The 18,487-nt window shown below is 38.3% G+C and overlaps 2 protein-coding genes across 5 annotated transcripts in view; both read right to left on the bottom strand.

The window, feature by feature from the left end:
- Positions 1-49: 49 nt before the first annotated feature.
- On the bottom strand, positions 50-8,973 carry FBXW2 (F-box and WD repeat domain containing 2). 2 transcript variants are annotated; one of them, XR_001920873.2, is made up of 8 exons: positions 8,867-8,973; positions 6,933-7,442; positions 5,438-5,632; positions 4,516-4,649; positions 3,830-3,916; positions 2,989-3,158; positions 1,613-1,731; positions 1,410-1,525 (listed from the first exon to the last, which is right to left on the bottom strand). XR_001920873.2 is itself a non-coding variant. In XM_018074221.3 (7 exons), the coding sequence occupies exons 2-7, from the start codon at positions 7,420-7,422 to the stop codon at positions 1,237-1,239; spliced, it is 1,365 nt and encodes a 454-aa protein (XP_017929710.1). In that variant the 5' UTR covers positions 7,423-7,442; positions 8,867-8,973; the 3' UTR covers positions 50-1,236. The 2 variants fall into 2 exon arrangements, 1 of the variants encoding a protein (XP_017929710.1); XM_018074221.3 differs by lacking the exon at positions 1,613-1,731 and having other exon boundaries at positions 50-1,525.
- Positions 8,974-9,648: 675 nt separating this feature from the next.
- The window catches only part of GARNL3 (GTPase activating Rap/RanGAP domain like 3), a 34,552-nt gene continuing 25,713 nt past the window's right edge, over positions 9,649-18,487 (bottom strand). The window contains exons 26-28 of one of the 3 annotated variants that reach the window (XM_018074216.2): positions 17,924-18,133; positions 17,504-17,615; positions 9,649-10,226 (exon numbers count right to left, since the gene is read on the bottom strand). In XM_018074216.2, the coding sequence (XP_017929705.1) occupies positions 10,208-10,226; positions 17,504-17,615; positions 17,924-18,133 (341 nt within the window). In that variant the 3' untranslated portion in view covers positions 9,649-10,207. Of the gene's footprint in view, positions 10,227-13,420; positions 16,776-17,503; positions 17,616-17,923; positions 18,134-18,487 lie in introns of those variants that run through there. The other 2 variants (XM_018074214.2, XM_018074215.2) reach the window with 2 other exon arrangements.

Here is an 18,487-nt window from a genome sequence, read left to right as displayed (position 1 = left end):
CTTCATGAAAACTCCTGTTTTCATGTTGTGTAAAAAAAAAAAAAAGACATTAAGGGGAGATTTTATTTTAAGGGAGGAGGGGAAACCAACCTAAAGCGTTTCTAAAGCATGTGATGTCATAGATACAGCTTTTAAGTACATGTTAAATAGCACAAAAGTATGTGAACAAGTATTTGCTACTCAGCAGTTACCTTCTGTACGTCAGGTCTCTGATGATCAATAAGACCTTTTTTCAACTCCTGTGCTTTCCGGCAGACTTTTGATTTTTTTTCTTTTTTTTTTTCCTCGGAGATGTGGCATTCTGTCATTTGCCCCTGCTTTCCAACTCTAGATGTAGCAAGTACTTTAAGTGCATTATGTTAACTGCAACTTCTGGAGAAAGTGAATGGCTGGTAGACATAATTTAATATAAGAAAGTGACTTATTGTAGAGATCAAAATCACCTTCCTATTCACTATATTTCTACCTACCTGTGAACTAAATTATGTTCTAACACAAACTACAGGAAATAAGGACTATAAAATACTGAGCAAGCCATTCTGAGTTATGATGAACACTGTCAGAGGTTCTCTGCGGTTAACTGTGATGGCAAGCTCTGTCAAGAGATGAAAAGTTGCCTCGTTCTTGCTGAGGAGAAATCATATTGACATGTTCCTGAACTTAAAGAAATTATTATTGTTAACATCTGATCCTAGTTAAAGGGCTCATTTGATTCTTCTATTTCAAAGGCTAAGTATTTAAAGCTGTCAGAAAGAAAAACATTTTGGAGAAAGATTCTGGAGATAGAAAAGGTTTGCTATCTTCTCATTTTTGTTAAGCAGCCATGCACTGTAACCAGTATTTGCTGTTAGATGTATAAAAGCCTATGGTTCTAAAACAGTAGCTTCACCTTCTGTTTCAACAACAAAAAAATAGGTCAGAAGTCAGGTCAAGCACTACTTCATTTCAGACTTGATAGCAGACTTGAATGGTTTAAACATTACAAGCTATGCTTCAGAACCCAAATAGGTATATTTAAACATGAGTATAGACAAAATGTTGTGGTGAATACTGTTAGCATGCTGTATTGCATTATGTCCAAAACAACCCATTCCCAAATGCCCAAATAAAAGTAAATGATTGTGCATTGCATGATGATACCATTGGGTGCGCAACTTTGGTTCATGCAAAGTCTCATTTTATGGACACGCTGCTGACAGTCCATATATTCCTGAAGATTCTGCATATGTGAGCTTTTCAGCCATGTTCTTTCCATAACACCAAATGGATACTATGGTCTGGCATACTGGTGGCAAAAACCAAGCCCGTATCATTTTGGCCATTTAGTCCATTTAACCAAGACATTTCACCAGCCAAAAAACTTGAACCTCTCTTTGACTTTCTATATTCTGGTAGTGGCCAGCGGCTTATCAGTTTTTCTGTCCTCAAGTCCATTATATACAGGTATCTGTTATCAAATAGTAGAGCAAATATCTCTCCAAAGCCCAGCAAGGACACATTTAAGAAGTCTGGAGGTTTGATAACCCTAGAAGACAAGAAAACAGTGTTAGAAACTCACAATGTAGTCATGAGCTTAAATTACTAAACCAAATCCTTAGGTGTCTATACTCACCCTTCTGAAAGAATTTAGCAAGAACTGGATGCAAATTTTTCAAATTAAGCAACTGAACACTTAGCTGCAGTCAGGCCTGTGGTTTCAGTTCTGACTTTGTGCATTCAGGACAGACCCTTCTGAACATAAATAAAAGTTAGGGTTTAAAAGGGACTGTTTTGCAGAGCTCAAGGGAAAAAAAGCCTTGTTTCCAGATACACACAGAAGAACAAATATTCTCGTGTTTTACAGTAAACTTCCATATGGATTTCATGTCTCAATATCTTAAAGAGGTAAAACATCTTGCTAATCTTTTGACCACTCTTTTAAAAGGCAGAAGTAAAACACAGAAATGCCTTATTGTGATAGGCAGGTAAGATAAATCATCCAAGACTGGTCCTTAACAGAATGCTGTTATCAGAATGCTGTTTTACTGATATAGCTTTATGCTAAGTTAAGCATTTTCATCCTGGGGAGAAAGAAAAATATTTGTTAGTTCCCCAATATCTTTACGATATTTTTCCTTATTAAATAAAACTTGGAAAAGAAATTAAAGAGTTGAGGTTTCCACAACTGGCTGTACATTTGATCATAGCATTACATAAAGCACAGAATTGAGGCACAAAAATGTATGGAGCTGAAAATCCATTCGCACCAGTAAGAGAACATCTTTCTTTTTTGAAAGATGGGAGGGTAAACTAAGAGGTGAAATTACCCAGTTACTCTTACTGATAAGAAGCATGTCTTTAGGAGTAGATCTTTCAATGGTAGACACTCCCCAAATATTCAGGCCATTTGAATTAACTGCTAGCAGTTCTGAAATGCACTTTTTTCTTTAGTAAGTTACAGTCTGATACCACCACTTCTAATTGATACAGCTTCATTCTTTTTATGGAAACAGAATGCCATCATGTTTGATCCCTTACTGCAGTCTGATAGATTTCACTACCATTCCACAGCATTATCAAGAATGATAGATCAGTAGTGCTGTAAGGAAAAAGTCTTTTTAATTTCTTGTCTGATCAAAGGACCCTCAGAAATGTCTGCCTGGTTCTCTTACAGCAGTCTCTATGGCAACATTAGCTTTGGGTCACTACAGTTTCCCGTTCACAACTCCTGGCACTGAAGTCTGATTTAACTCTATATTGAAACACTTCAGCTTACAGAATGAAAATGTGAAAGAGGAGTACCATGTGGCCATAAACCAAAACAGCAATCAAGTGATTTGTATTATCAAATAAGAAATTAGAATTTAACCTGACAATATGCATGAAGTAAGATGTTTACAGAATTTTTATCAAGATTCTTTTGGTCCCATCTAAAGTAAGTCATTAAAACTAGTATGTTCTACTTCTTATTTATTTAAAGAACACTGAATCCTAAACTGGAAGGTTTACCTGAGAATATCATAGCTGGCAAAGTCCCACTGGTACAGTCCTAGTGCTGAACTGCACACTATGTATTTACCATCAAAGTGCAGTCTGGGCTGTAGGGAGATGCTGCGATCTTCAGAAACAGACAGTGTTTTTAAGCACTTGCAGTTTATTTCCCTTCCAATAGGCCAAATCTGCAATTAAAACACAGTTTAAGAGCATAAAAAAGTCACATTAAAAACTTACACAGCAAGCCTCACAGTCTCTCCAGGCATCAGGTAAATGTGTGCGTGTTTTTTCAGAAATATTTATCTTCTTCTTTAGGTAGGAGAATCAATTCTCCAAGTGACTTGTCTAACACTATTGTTGCAGTATATGTTGTTTCTAGCCTAAAAAACTTCAGTGAAAATGGATGCTTTAAAGAATGGCCAAAAAAAAAAAAAAAAAAAAAACCCCAACCATCCAACTGGGACAGAAATCTAACAGCGTTTCAGTTATGAAACACTTCCATAGCCACAAACTTATAGCACTCTCCAACCCCAAAGTCCCCAACAGTAACAGTACTTGCAGTTAAGTGCTTCACTGTCAATAGCACATCAGGCATGCACTGAAAGCACCGATTCTTTGCACTACCATTCATGTAGAGCCATCATTTAAATCTAAATAAGCACTGATAATTAGTGCTTAAGATAAGCACTGAAAAATTAGCTTCCAAAGAGTTTCATGCCTTGTATGCAGCCTCACAAGCAGAAAATATGGGAGAAAATAAAGCCTTATATTATTTGTAAACTTCAGCAAAGTACTCAAGCACTTTATTTCCCTGTGTACCAAAATGATATATATGTGATATATATATAGTACATACCTTGATTTCATACTTATCTGCACTTAGGAGAATATGATCCCCAGGACTATGCATAAGAGATTTGACTTTGCACTTCTGCAAAACTACCTGTAATTGAAGGATGCAATAATTTATGTCGATGCTGGTAAATAACAAAACTTTCATTTGTATTTGTCACTTCACTAACCACCCTAGTGTATCCTTGTATAAAGGCAACACAAATACTTTTAGCAACTGAAAGAAAACTAGTTTACGCTTTTATTGTTCCTGCTAGTGCCAATTTACTCTATTAATAAGCACACATACACCCTTCACCTGCAGAGTCACCCCCGATCTTCCAAGTTCTGAAATAATCAGAAGAAAAATACTGTTTCATGCTTAGATTTTTGTTATCAAGATCATTAGATTTTTTTACATCATTCTTAAAGCAGCATTCTTTCAGAACCAATTTTTATTCAGTCTTTGAATCAAACACTGATTCTTAATTTTACTTCAGCTGCTTTGGAATAGAAATATCTTCAATGGTCTGAAAAGTTTAATTATAGCTTACTTTACTTTTCCTATTGAAATATTATTTTGCAGAATTTCCAGATGTTCTCCAGATTCTACAACTAGTTGCAGGGTTAGGATTAGAAAAACAAAATTTAGAACACGTTACAAATTCAGTGCAAGTGTTTGCGAGATTAATTAGAAATCAATATTCCCACCTTAGTGACCCATTCTGTGTGTCCAGTAAGGGTATTCAGGCACGTTCCTGTTGATAAGGCCCATACTTTCACAGTGAAGTCTGCAGAGCCACTGACCAGAACATCAAGTTCATCATTGTAATCCACACTAAAAACTACAAGCAAAGAGATACTAAATAAGGAATTTCAGTCTCTGTGTTCTTCTGTGAGACACTAACTAGTAGCCTCTCTATGAATTTAGTAGCCTCTAAATTCATGTGCTACTTCATCTTTAACTGTTGTTCTTGAACTGTATACATGAATTGTTGCTCTGGATTCTTAAGTTTACATTGCAAAATTACTGAGGGTTTTGTCCAAATTAAGAGCATTTACATCAGTGGTTCCTTAATGGCTGGATTATGGCAGTGTAACTAGTTCTTATTTCCAGAGTTCTAGTAAGACAATTTCAGCAGGATTAGCACATTTGATAGATCTCTTTACTCATAGGGGAACAGACCTACAGCTGAGTTGAGGATATTTTGAAGTAGAGGACAGAGAATTTAATTATGAGGGAAATGCAAATACAAATTCCCAGGTCCTATTCTGCTCTTTGCTGTAAGCTGATCTACAGTCTGGGGATATAAAGAATGGCCATGGCCATATGTTATCTAAGGTTTGCATCATTTTGGTAGACATGAAACTACTGAATAACCATGGCATTTAGTATTACTTCCATGAAACTGCAAAATACTACATGGCTAAGATAAGCTCTGGCATATTCGAGGACAGATTCAGATCTGTTCTGGTCGCTTCCCCTGCTATGGGGGAACTGAGGTGATTCAAGTGACTGAGGACAGAGCCTATAAAAATCAAAAAAGCTAATGTGCAAAGAGCTAATTATAATTTGTTTGATGATGATACGTTACTTGACTGGTGAAATTACAAATTGAAAATTTCAACATACCTGCACCAGTGTGTCCTCTAAAATGCTGTGTTTTTGCTCCAGAGCTCCATTCCCAACAGGCTACTGTGTTATCAAAAGATCCTGTGACAAGCTTTTGTTCATCAAACTTCACTGCAGCACAAGTGTGTGTCTGGATACCATATATGCACTGACCTGTGCTTACATCCCACAGTTTTGCAGACAAGTCATCTGATCCTAGAATATAAAAGAACAGGATAACTGGAAGCAAAGAGTAAATAATATTTCCAATCCTATACTCATCTTTGTTCGTTATAAACATAGCATTTACACGGAATCACAGAATGGTTATGGTTGGAAATGACCTCTAGAGGTCAACTCTTCCAGTCCCGCTACTAAGCAGGGCAACCCACAGCCCAGGACTATGACCAGACAGCTTTTGAGTGAGCCCAAGGATGGATTCTCCAAACCATCCTGGGCAACCTGTGCTCAATCACTCTCACAGTAAGAAAAGTAAAATCACTCTCACATTAAAAAAGTGTTTAAAGGGAACCTCTTGTGTTTTAGTCTGTGTCTACTGCCTCTTGTCCCATCACTGGGCACCACTGAAAAGAGCCTGGCTCCCTCTTCTTTGCACCCCCACTTCAGGTACTGATAACATCCTGAGCCCTATCTTCTTCAAGATAAAAAGTCCCAGCTCTCTCAGTTTCAGCTGTTGGTTTCTAGTAATCATCTTACAGTACCAACAAATGTGGGAGTACTTAGTCAGGATTCTCAACTTAGCATATAATGTTGTCATCTCAAATGATTGGGAAATCCTTGGAATATTCACTAACAGCAGTTCATTGTAATTCTGTTACTGTTCTTTCACACTTAATGCTTCATATATGTTCTGTCTATATTCTTAAGTTCAAACTGAAATCTTGGAATCTGCAGTGTTCAGGGAGGAAGCTGAAATTATGTGCAAGTCAGACTAGTAGCAAGGTTAAATCTAGTTTACACGTCTTCATAAAGCACTTAGGTTAAGAACTGAAAGTGCTTACAGTCTTGTTTCAAGGAAGAAGATAGAGGACTTTTTCTGCCACACTTTGGGAGACTGAAGTGCTCACACAGCCCAAACGAGGCCCCTTTAACTGAAAGTTATCCTCCTAGAGGATAACTAACATACCTGTACTTCTCAAATGAGCTTACTAATAGCAACAGTCATAGCAATAGTCATAGAATGTTCTGGACTGGAAAGGAACTTAAAGATCATTTAGTTCTAACCACCCTGCTATGGGCAGGGACAATGATACATGCTGTTACTATTTTTTTAACTAACAGAGAAATTGATCTCCTTGTTTTCTTATTTAAGTGACTAATGGGTTTATTAGTGCAGCAGGTGTTTCAGAAATTGAAAAAAAAAGTAATTTTGAATCATCTAAACTGCATTTGCACTATGAAAATAATCTGTCTGGTAAAGGAAAACTGTCAATAATCATAGGAGGGGAAGAGAAAATAAAGAATTGTAAGACTCCAAGTTGTCTGTCCTTCCTACCTGTACACAGAAGTCCATCTTTATAGTAAAGTGCATATACTCTGGCACTGTGTCCAATTAAAGAGGATGTCTCAAAGGCTTCATGGTCCTTCAGTTGCTTCATCCTTAAAATAGCCTTTAGGTAAACCTTCTTCCAATGTAGAGGATCCTGAACAGAGTCATCTATCTGCCAACCCAGATTCTTACATGCAGTCTGCCACACCTCTGTACAGGCACTTATAACCTTGTTCCACTGCTTAGAGACGAGGCAACATGTGAGTAAGGTCTGAGGATCAAGCCATTTTAACAGATAAAAACTAAGTTCCAATGGAAGAAGTTTGAGGAAGTCCCTCTTGAGGAGAATCTCTAAATTATTGGAGAGGTGCCTGAGCTGGACTGCTCCACTCAAGCTAATCAGGTGATCCAGAGTTTCATTTTTCTGCAAGTCCGTCAGAGAAAGAAATGTAATAGAAATGTTATCAAGCCATGCTTCAAAGTCCTTTTTCTCCATAAGGTTATGGAAAAATTTACCTGTGATACATCAAAATACTGTATTAGTTCTGTTCAGAAAACAAGGTAAGAATCACATCTTTATTACTGGTACATCAGTATTCCAAATGGCACGTTAACACATAGAATGAAGCGAACAAATGCTTTTTAAAGTATTCAGGACTAAGCATTTGCATGCACTTTGAACTATCATTTGTCCCCCATCAGACTTAAAAGTAAATTGTATGCAGGTAGTGAACGTTAGTATTCATTATGAATGTTAACATCTTTCTTGTTTTAGGTTAACACTTTCAAATTCTGAGTCCAATAAGGTAAAGGTGAGTTTAAGTTTTAAACCTATTATAACAAGTAAACACTGTCTTAGTTTACTCATGGATTATACTGATAAAAGAAAAAAACCAAAGCACATAAGCAGAGCAATAAGCTAGTTACTGACAGAACTTATTCGTATCTTTCTCCTGAACTATTTTAAATACAAAGCAGGTAGCTAGTAATTTTTAAAAAAGATACAAAGAGATGTCCAACAAATTGGGTGAAGGATACATTAGTCATATTTGAATTTGGCTTGTCTAAGGACCTGAGCTTGTGCTGGTCTATTATCAGTTTTGACACGGTTGCACCACTTTGACCTAGATGCATTAAAAAAAACCCTCCTCTGTCTTTTTTCCTATTTTCCATGTTTATTTCCACTGAGCACTAACTGTGAAATTGAATACCACCTCCTGAAATACATGATCTGCATGTACTTATACTATCCTGTGGCATCTCAGCTTCCTGGAACCATTGATTAGCAAGACAAATGTCAGGTAAACAGTTTAAAAATCATAATTATTTATTTTCTCTGGAAGGTCTAATTCCATTCACTAGACAACTGTTTGAATTTAATGGAAGCTCCCAAACGGAAAGAATTGAGGAATCTGAGTGGGACTCAACAGTATGTTTATTTGTACACACTTTACCTTCATAGAATAAGATCTTCGAGTACACCTCTTAACAGGGCATAGTAGTACAGAAAAGTACAGTCTTCACTATAAAAGGCTGCACATGCCATGCCATTATTGATAAAAAACACAAGAAAGTTCCGGGTGTCAAATGCACAGGAACAGCTGCCCCTATCGAGTCACAAGTTCATACAGTAACTTTTAACAGCTTTCCTCAGCACATATAGCTGAGCACATCTGCTGTTCAGATAGGCCTGTGTTCTCCTTAAAACATTCTAACAGGTTGTCTCTGAATAAAAAATCCGGTAAGCTCTAAGGTGTTTGTTGTATTCAATATGTGAAGCTAATACTGAAATTAAGGGCCGCCGAAAGCGATGCTGGAGCCCCGTGCACGAGGCTGTTTCCCAGGCGCTCCGCAGCCGGCGCGATCGGCTCCCCTCGCCCGCCCCAGGTACCTCCGCACACAAAGAGCACGCCGAAGGCTGGAGACTCCGCGCCGCTCACCTCAGGAGTCGGCCCGGCGCGGGGTGTCCTTCGGCGGGCAGTCGCCACTGCTCGCGCGGCCCCCCCGGAGCCCGGACCGGGCTGGGGCTTTCCTGCGGCCATCCTCCACGGGCAGACCGGCCTCCCGGCACTTCCGCGGCCCGCGCCACAGCTACTCGGGGCCCGCGGCGGGAAGGAAAGGGGGCAAGCCGGGCATCAGGAAGAGCGCCGAGCGCTGCAAGGACGGGAGAGCCGAGGGCCTGGCCGAGCCGGAGAACCGGCGGGCGGCGGGACACGGAACCCCTGCCGCTCTCCAGTCAGGTGGCTTCCGGCGCACTCCTGACGTCATCACTGCCCGCCGCGGCGCTCCCGCTCCCCGGGCCGGGGCTGCTGAGGCGTCTCGGTGCCCGCCGGGGTGCCCTGCCTGCGACTCGTACCCGAGGGCGGCAATTTCTACTCGTTAGGAATATTCCTGTAATTAATATGATATAAAATGCACTAGCGTTTATCATACTGCCTTAAAAATCACTTATTCTCTGTCCTTCTGTTAGAGGCAGCGTGTTGCTGGAACCGTCCAAGAATCTGAGCATGAAAACTGCATCCCCCTTACTGGATTAATTTGGACATTATTTACTTTTTCCTTTAATATGTACTTAACTTGTATTTATTCTCTTCTGTTTCTAATTGCAGGGTTTGCCCGTTGCTGTAGTCCTGCTCCATGGCTGGTGATACCTGAAATCTTCCCACGTTTAGCTTGAGGTGTGTCCAATGGTGCCTGTGTTAAGGAACTGGGTTATGGCCTTCTTGGTAACCAAAGAGTTTAATGTTTTTATATTAAGCATCATAAATTTCAATCTGAAGTGACTTTTCATAGGGAAATTTATTAAAGATGCTCCTAAGAGAGCCTTGAGCCACAGTCTCCTCTGGCAGAACAGAGCTGTAGCTGTATGGTAGTGAGCTGTAATAATGTGGATTCTTGCTCCTCCTCTCATGAGAAGACATGCCAGTATCTTTTCTTCTGCTATGTAAATTAGATTTTAATTTTGTAAATAAATAAATTAAATTTCCTTGCTCCACTCTACCTTTTCTTTATGGCGTGTTACAGTGAAGAAGGTCATGATGTAGCCTGGGTAATGTTACTTGCAGAGTGCAGTATTTGACATTTGTATTGCTGCTACAATTTCTGGGATGCCTGACCACAGACTAAGTCTTAATCCCAAATGGAGATGAATGCTTGGCCTTCACACCTGTGAGGGTTTTTTCCTACTGCTGTCAAGTTGGCTAGGAATGCATTTAAATCACAGGAAGGGCTGGAGCTCTTAGGAGAATGTCTCCAAGACTTCGGGAAAGATTGATGGTTTTTCAAAAGGAATGACAGGGTCTGGGAGACAGCAAGAATATACACTTAGTCAGAAAAGGAAAAATACTATCTTTTCTAGTGTTAATTTAAAGGGTAAAGATCTCCAAATGAAGCAGGTCTCAAAGTCTAAAAGATGCCTGGAAACATAAACCAATTTGGATTATAGTTTTGGTCAAAGATGGGTAAAGCTTAAGATACAAACACCAATCTCACAGGTAGGATATAGCCCTTCAAAGAACGCAAATGGAATCGGTAATCCAGAGCTCTATGCTACCTCCTGTCTTTTTAATTTCTTGTCTTTTTTCTTTCCAGATTTGGAGTGCACTAGTTCCGCATCTGTGAAAGAAAGAAGTGAGGTCAAATTTATAGTTTATTACATATGAAGGAATAAATCATCTGTTTCTCCTTCACAGAGGTGATAAATAGCACTTAAACAGTTCCAGATGTAATAGGACTGTTTCTATTTGGATGTCACATCTAAAACACAAACCATACACGCTATCAAATGACATTAAAACCAATGGTAATACATCATCATTTAAGACAAGTGGTAAAGAGTCTTTGAACACAAATGTAGCAACAGTCTTAACAATATGCAATCATTAAATTACAAAGCAGTCTGCTACCATTCAAAGGCTTAATTAAACTGACATTTCAGATTGATAACACTCTGCATAAACCTTTACAGACATAACATTTTCCATTCAACCAGATAAATACCTAATAGAGCTATAAATAAGCAGAAAATAATATCTTAATTTTCTCTTCAAGTCATGTGCTAATATCGCGATTTCCAGTAGCAAACAGGAATCAGTCAGTTACAGGTCAGCAACAAAGGGAAGCAGCTAGGCAGTATACAAGCTGATGAAATTGCTGTGCTCAACTAATAAGAATAAAAATACTTTCTAATCTGCATGCAAGTACCAATATTTGCTGCATAATCTCTGGAGCCTTCCCATATTGTTAATATTAGGTTCCCAGGGTATAATTTATTCCTTCACAAAATCAGACTAAGCCTATCTGAGAAAATAGTGCTTTAACAGAATTAGCAAGCACTGTGCACATGAACCATGACATCGAATTGTTAACAATGAAAATAGTATGGTACTCATTTTCATACACAGAAGCCAACAAAAATTATTTTTAACTTCCTTATTGCTTGCAGATGGGACTTTTCCCTCCACCACCTTTTATGATCCCATTATTTTAGATTCCTATATATATAATCTTGGGACTTTTAATCCCCTAAAATTTATGGTGGAAATTACAAATATATATATATTTGTATATGTATATATATTGAAAACCAAATCCAAACACAAAGGATTATATATTTCAAATGCAGACTAAGCCAACAGCTCTGGAAAAGCCATTGCATCTGCAAGCACAAGTTATAGACTCACACCTTTAAGAAAACATACATGAGCTGGCTGTTACTTGGTCAAACATACATAGAACAGCAGAAAGTATGTCAGGAGCAGCAACTTTGACCATACGTAACTGGTTAGGCGGTACCCATCCCCTGCCTTATTAAGCACTATTTAAATATTTATTCAGTTTACTATCACAGTACTAAAAAAAATAAAATAAAAATATCAATTTGAATCTACCAATCAATTCCAAATGCTTGTGCTTTTATAGAAATAATCTCATGAAGGCAGATAGCAAACCCGCTATTCATTCTAGGTGCATACTTGCATGTATGTTATGCATCGAAAAAAACCAACCACCCACTGCCAACAACAAAACAAAAAAACCAACCAAACAAAAAACCAAAACAAAACCACAACGAAACCAACCAACCAACCAAAAAAACCCCACACCAAACACACTCAACCCCAAGAAACCAAACCAACCAAAACAAACCAAAAGAACCCCACCTCAGCCCCAGACAACGGAAGGACTGTAACTACAACAGGCCCTACATTTTCCTTGCCAGCCTGGAAAGAATGTATGCATGCATCCATTCACTGCATGATCTCTTGCTACCCATGAACAGCTATAGACCTTTCAAATTGCATGTGGGTCTTTGTTTCTTATTAGAGGGAAGTGTTTTGTTACTTTCAAACACTTTTAAGATTTATGTGTACTGCATTGACACTAGAAGAAAGAACTGGACAAAAATGACCATTAGTCTGCAACAGTTTCTAAAGCCCAAACTGGGCTTTAGGGACCTTGGAAAGGGCCCATCAAAGCCTCAGCCTTAAGGGCTGCATATTGTGTGTGTGAAAGAATTAACTTAGCTCACGTGTCTTGGGGTTCTTGAGTCACACTTCAAAGCTGGATAGTTTATATGCATGCTGTGATTCAAATGCAGGACAAAGATGATGAGTAGCTCAAAGTGCTGCATACCCATTTTGAGAATATTTTTGAATGGAGGTTCATGGGGTTGGGTACTGGACTACATGATATGCAGTGGTCCCTTCTAACCTCAACTATTTTGTGATTCCATGCATCGTTACCCATGCTGGTGCCGAGGCACAAGTACATTCTAAATTAACTGCCTGAACAGTCTAACGCTTGCACCAAAGTAAATGACATTCCTGTAATTTAGTCCCCCTAAGGCACAGTGCTGAAGTGGTGACAATACCATTATCAAAAAGGCGTTAAGAGCCCTGCTGCTGCCAACAAATCCAGCACATTGGGATAGAAAATATTTCTTGCAGAAACTTAGCCAAGAGTCCTGAACGGGCCTTCAGTTAACCTTAGCCTGACAGAAAGTGTTCAACCTGGTAACAATTCTTCCATCATGGAAACAATGTCTTCCATCCATCTGTAGCAAGATTTTTCAGTTTTCCTATTAGAACAACACCCATCTCACATAGTTGTAGATTCAAAGATTATCTTTTCTCCCAACCATGAGATGGTCAGCCAACATCAAGAATGCAGCCTACAGGCAGCTTTAACATATGATGTTAAAGTAGGAAGGGTTGTGCTTAGGGTACACATGGCTACAATTTGTGCCCAGGATTACTTTTTAAGTTTTAATGAGTATATGCATGCACATGCTGGAAAAGCAGAAGGGAAACAACATGGCTCTAAATGCTGGAGTGAAAGATAGTATAGTTGCCCATCCCAGCAGCCTTCTAACGAGCCTTGTCCTCTTACACCAGTCTGAAGTAGGAGAGGTTCCACAGATGTATAAAAACCTTGCCCTTCATAAATGATGCACAACAGCTTATATATCAATACCACCAACTGCCTCTTGATTTTGATTAGCAGTCTGAACGGTAGGGATCTAAGACAATATTTTGAGAGAAACAGTGACTAGAAGCTAGTTCAGAGAATACCAACTCATCACACTAAGAAGCACAGAGTTCATGGTAGTCGGATGAGACTATTAAGAACACACAGAAACCATGTCCTTGTACAGTAGATATTTGTCCTGCTATGCCAGCAATTTCACATTATTGTGTTGATATTTTGTCTTTTGACACAATAAATGAGATACAGAATTTGGTTCTTGTGGCTCATGTCAAATGAAACTGGAATATTATTACCATGTTCTCTGCCTTCTACCTATACTCTGCTGCTCTCATACAGTAAGTAGGTAGTAAACTACACTTACATGACCCTAAAGCCTCAAATACCATCTCTAGATGTCACATAAAACAAACTAGAAGTTGCATCATCCCTCCCTACTTCTTTTGCTAGGTCTGATATTATCCCTATAAGATGCACTGATTAATTACAGAAGCAAAAACTCAGTAAGTGGAAGCCTTGTTAAGGCACTTATTGGACACATTAAGAATGAAGATACGTAATTTTTTTCCCAGGATTCAGATACTTCCTGTCCTATATGAGTAACAGTCTGTTAGGTCTGGCAGTTCTCACTGTGACCTGAGTAACAGCTTCTACCTGACCCATCAAATCAAGCTATAGAATAAAATTCAGGTGGGAGGTAGGAGGGGATGCAGTTGCTGGGCTGCCCTCTTCAAATGATACCAACATCCTGTTCCAGATAAGTACAAGGCTGATCTGGTTTTGTCTAGCTTAAGCAATCAAATATCTGTACTCTTACAGTTCATTGGCTAGATATCATCAATGCTGTGATTACAGGCAGACCTTCAAAGGATCTTTCACTCACACACACACACACACTCTCCCACTCTCTCCTTATTTGAAGTAATACTTTACAGCTACTGCTGTACTTCTGGTTAAAGAAAATAACTCTTGCTTTATGGCCCTTTCTTCTATAACTATATCTAGAATTCACAAGTGCCACACCTATATGCATTCTGACTACCATCATAGGCAGGAGTCAAGCTTTCTGTCAAGCTCTTCTCATTTTTCTTGATCTCTCTAGTGTTCCACCTCTAAGGCTAGTCTTTCAGGATACCTAAATATGTATTTGTTCAGGTACTTCACAACAAGTTTTAAAATCTCCATATGTCACTTCAACTGCTATTAAACCATAGTAATAATTTTAAATCATGCTATAATAGCACAGATGAACGTCTGCAATGTATTTAAAATCTGATATCCTAACAGGGCAAAGCAAAGTTTCCAGTTAAAATTATATTTTAACTAAAGTCCCAGTTTTGCAACACACTGGTATATTCTTCAAAAACACCCACACAACAGAAATTAAATACTACGTTGAGAAATTTTATTGGGAAAACGTGGTTCTTTTGCTTTCTAAAAATACTTAAGTGCTAGCAGTGTCCCTGGAAGTGGATTCAGTACAGAAGTGTTTACAGCTTCCAGGAGAATAAGCACTATGTGATACTTTCAGATTGATTTTTTAAACCTTAGCTGCCCACATAAATAAGGATAGGGTAAATAAACACAGTCTCTAGAAATAACATTCTCAAAAAAGAATTATAAGCTCTTGCAAAGACTTTGCTCTGGTACTTCCTTTTAGATGCTTATTAAGGCTCACCCCACATATCTATGAGTGCAAAACCCACTAAAGTAATAGTAGCCTTTTGCTCCTAGACTAATTGCTGTTGAAAATATTGCTTCTTCTCTTGATTAGCCACTCCAGTTGAGAATATGAAATGATGCTTCCAGATAAGGCCTTAGATATTTTCTTAGGTGGAGCAATTCAGCCATTATATACAATAAACTGAGAAAAAAGTACTTTGCAAAAGCAGTTTTACATTCAGACAGACGGCAGAAAAAGGCACACATCTCCAGATGACCAGACTTGAACAGAAAGTGAAATCATGACGTGAATGGTACTGTGAAATAAAATCAAGGATACGGGAGTATTTCTACATAAATAACAAGAAATACTTGCTAATAAAGCTAAAAACTTCATATATAAAAAGGTTGGAAGCATCATGCTTTCATGAAAAAAACCAAAACCAAACAAAACAAACCCCTTGCAAAGGGGTTCTGGAGGAAAGGGTTAAAAAAAAAAAAAAAAGAAATCAACTTTTCAATATAAAACCAATATAAAACATAAGAGCCAAGATGACTATTTCATAGAAAACTAGCTTATTATCAGTGAAATTTCAGTCTCCATCCAGTTAGAAAAATACAATTGTCTGGAACAATGACTTACACTGTTGGTGCTAGTGCAGACATCAGCTAATGCTGATGCCTGCACAGGAATCTCTGTGTAGTCAAAACAATCGGGGTTGGCTCTTCTGCCTGTAATGGAAAAATCTGCAGATGCACTACAATAAAAGTTTTCCAGTAGATGGATTGGGGTTTTGATTTAGGGTTTTTTTGCTTGTTTGTTTGTGGGTTTTTTAGGGGTTTTTTACTTCCAATTCTTAAGAAATATTTTGAAAGCTTGTGTTTTCTATATGAAGTTTCTCTGCTCAAGGATTCTTAACACCAAAACAGTTTTCAAGTTTCTCTAAACAATGTGCATGGACAAGCCAAAGCAAAGAAAGCAGTATCCTCATATCTTACCTGATTATTCAGTGAACATACCAGAGCTGCATCATTTCAAAGACTGACTGTATTGTTTGAAATGACCTTGCCTGCAAGCCTCTTTTTTTTTGTTGTTGTTTTGTTTAAGACTGAAAAACCAAAAGCATTGATTTATATTATAAAATTCCTCTTTTTACATGACATACACTGTTGTAAAACAACTCATGATAGACACAACAGCAATTAACTTTGCTGCATGTCATTCAGGTACTTCAAAGTATAAGAAGCTCAGAACAAGTAATACTTCTCATTTACTTCAGTTTCAGCCTAAATCTATCATTGATTACCTACTTGTTAGAATGCCACAAAAAGTAATGGTTCGTTAACTGAGAAAACATACCTATGTCAAAGATATAAGCATTACCAAATCAGGCTGTGCTAGCCAGAACAACATGGGTTCTATAAAGATTTATCACCAGTACTTCCAGCCACATTTTACCACCAGAAGCAGTGTTTGTGACATTCCCATAGAGCTCACAGAGTTGTAAGAAAATGTGAAGTAAGGAACAAAGGTTTTATGACTGTCTTCATTTCAAGTCAATGATGTCTTCATCATATAAAGAAATCAGCTGAAATGGATAGCTAGATGGTGAGCTCCCCTCCCTGTGTGCTAAAGTATCAGGATCTGAACTAGTGGAAAGATGACGTGTTTCAGAATAGCTTTCAAAAGAGCTTGAGATTATCCTGCAAAGACGAAGACAAAAGTTACTAAAAAAAATACAGTTTGAGGCAAGAAGGAACAACAGCTATTTCTAAACTCAATCAAGTTATCCTAAAGACAGATACAGACCACTGCAACTGAGTTTCCTCCCGTTTTACTCTACTGAAAATAATCAAAAGGTAGTATTAATGAAGTCCCTCATCCAACAAACTTCCAAATGGAGAACTAAACTGAACATGGTTTTACACTGCAGCAGATTTTTTGTTTGGTTGGTTAATCTCAGTCTCCTGTATCTTGGCTGAATTCTGCCAGTATTCTACACAAACACAGCTTATGAAAACAGTGAAAACAAGAGAATGGCAGTGGGGTCAGTGCCGAATAGACAAATGCTATGGTGTTTCTTCACAAAATTTATTCTGGAAATAGCAACACAAGAGTATATGAAGGAAAAAGCAAGAGAGTCTGCAGAGTGCAGACTCAGTAGTCCAAATCTTAATTACAGGCTCAGTTGCAGCAGGCCCCCACAAAATCCCATTTAGTCTTGCTTTGCTCATCCATGTGTCTTAAGCAAAAAGTATAATCGGATCAGTACTTACCGTAATAAGATACTCTAGCAAACACATTAGCATGAAAGGCATATGGCTATACAAAGGTCTCAGTCAGCCCCAGCCAACTGAGATAAGCATGAACAATCAATTCTGAATATATTTACAGTCTAACTCAGTCTCTTTTCTAAAGCCAGTATATTTACCTGTCACTACTAGTCGATCTTACTGCTCCCTGCTTGGGGTCTGACTGTCTTCGAGGAACCTTTTTGTGCTTCTGTGCACTTTCTGTCCTGGGTATAGGCTCATCCAAAAGGCCTCAATAAAAGAATAAAAGACTTAATACTCTCAACAGAAAATAAAGCATTCATGAAAATGTTAAGGGATCTGTTGCTAGTTTCCATTACTAACCATCTCTACCTGGCTTAGAATATGGTCATCTTATACATGATCAGACAATGGCTGTACTATTTGCAAATAATGTTTCCTCACAGTTTCATTTTGTTGTTCATTTTAATAATTTATGAATACTAGCTGCATGTTACAAATCTAACTGTGATGGCCCAAAGATTAGAAAGTGTGTAATTGGCAACTGATATATACACTGAAGAATGAGGAGAGTTTACCCAGCAATTCTTTACGTGTTCTGCTTGCAATTTCTTTAATTTCCATACGAGATAAGGATAGTGAGTGTGTAACTGGAAGTGAGGCAATGCCACTGGATGTTGTAGTAGCGATGACCTTGGGAGCCAAAGGTGACTTCAGAGGTCGTTCAATGCTTCGCCCAACCAGATTGCTGAGAGGAATTTTGTACAGGTTTCTGCATGGAATTTCACCTGAAATACAGAAAGAAATAAGAATGTTACATTTTCACAACAGAATCAGTTCTTAGCACTTCCAAATGAAAAGTTATAAAGGAAAGTTATACTTGTTGAGCTGGGTGCTTTTTAACCCAAATGACAAAGATTCTTCTTGCTCTGGAGATCTTTCAATATAAATAAGTTAGGAGGAAGAAGAAATAAGAGAAAAAGAAGATTGATTCTTGGTGACATGAAGAATCAGCAGCAGACCCAGGAAGTAAATTAATACAACTTCAGGCTGGTACTTTGACTATTACAACATGACTCTGCACTCTGCAATATTCCCCATGCATTTTAACATACTGCAAATATATTGGAGCCTGGATCTCA

This window comes from Manacus vitellinus, unplaced genomic scaffold (genome assembly GCF_001715985.3).
Source record: "Manacus vitellinus isolate BGI_N305 unplaced genomic scaffold, ASM171598v3 scaffold_27_pilon, whole genome shotgun sequence".
NCBI classification, from domain to species: Eukaryota; Metazoa; Chordata; class Aves; order Passeriformes; family Pipridae; genus Manacus; species Manacus vitellinus.
The sequence above is the reverse complement of the archived record's forward strand: the minus strand, read 5'-3'. Positions and strand labels throughout refer to the sequence as shown.

What these genes read in the sequence shown, in the direction of transcription:
- FBXW2 (XM_018074221.3), bottom strand. Translation starts at nt 7,422, where the DNA reads ATGGAGAAAAAGGACTTTGAAGCATGGCTTGATAACATTTCTATTACA. An exon ending in AGATGGACTTCTGTGTACAG is followed by an intron (nt 5,633 to 6,932) that starts GTAGGAAGGACA and finishes TTTATATTCTAG; the next exon opens with GATCAGATGACTTGTCTGCA. An exon ending in GCCAGCTATGATATTCTCAG is followed by an intron (nt 1,526 to 2,988) that starts GTAAACCTTCCA and finishes CTTGTCTTCTAG; the next exon opens with GGTTATCAAACCTCCAGACT.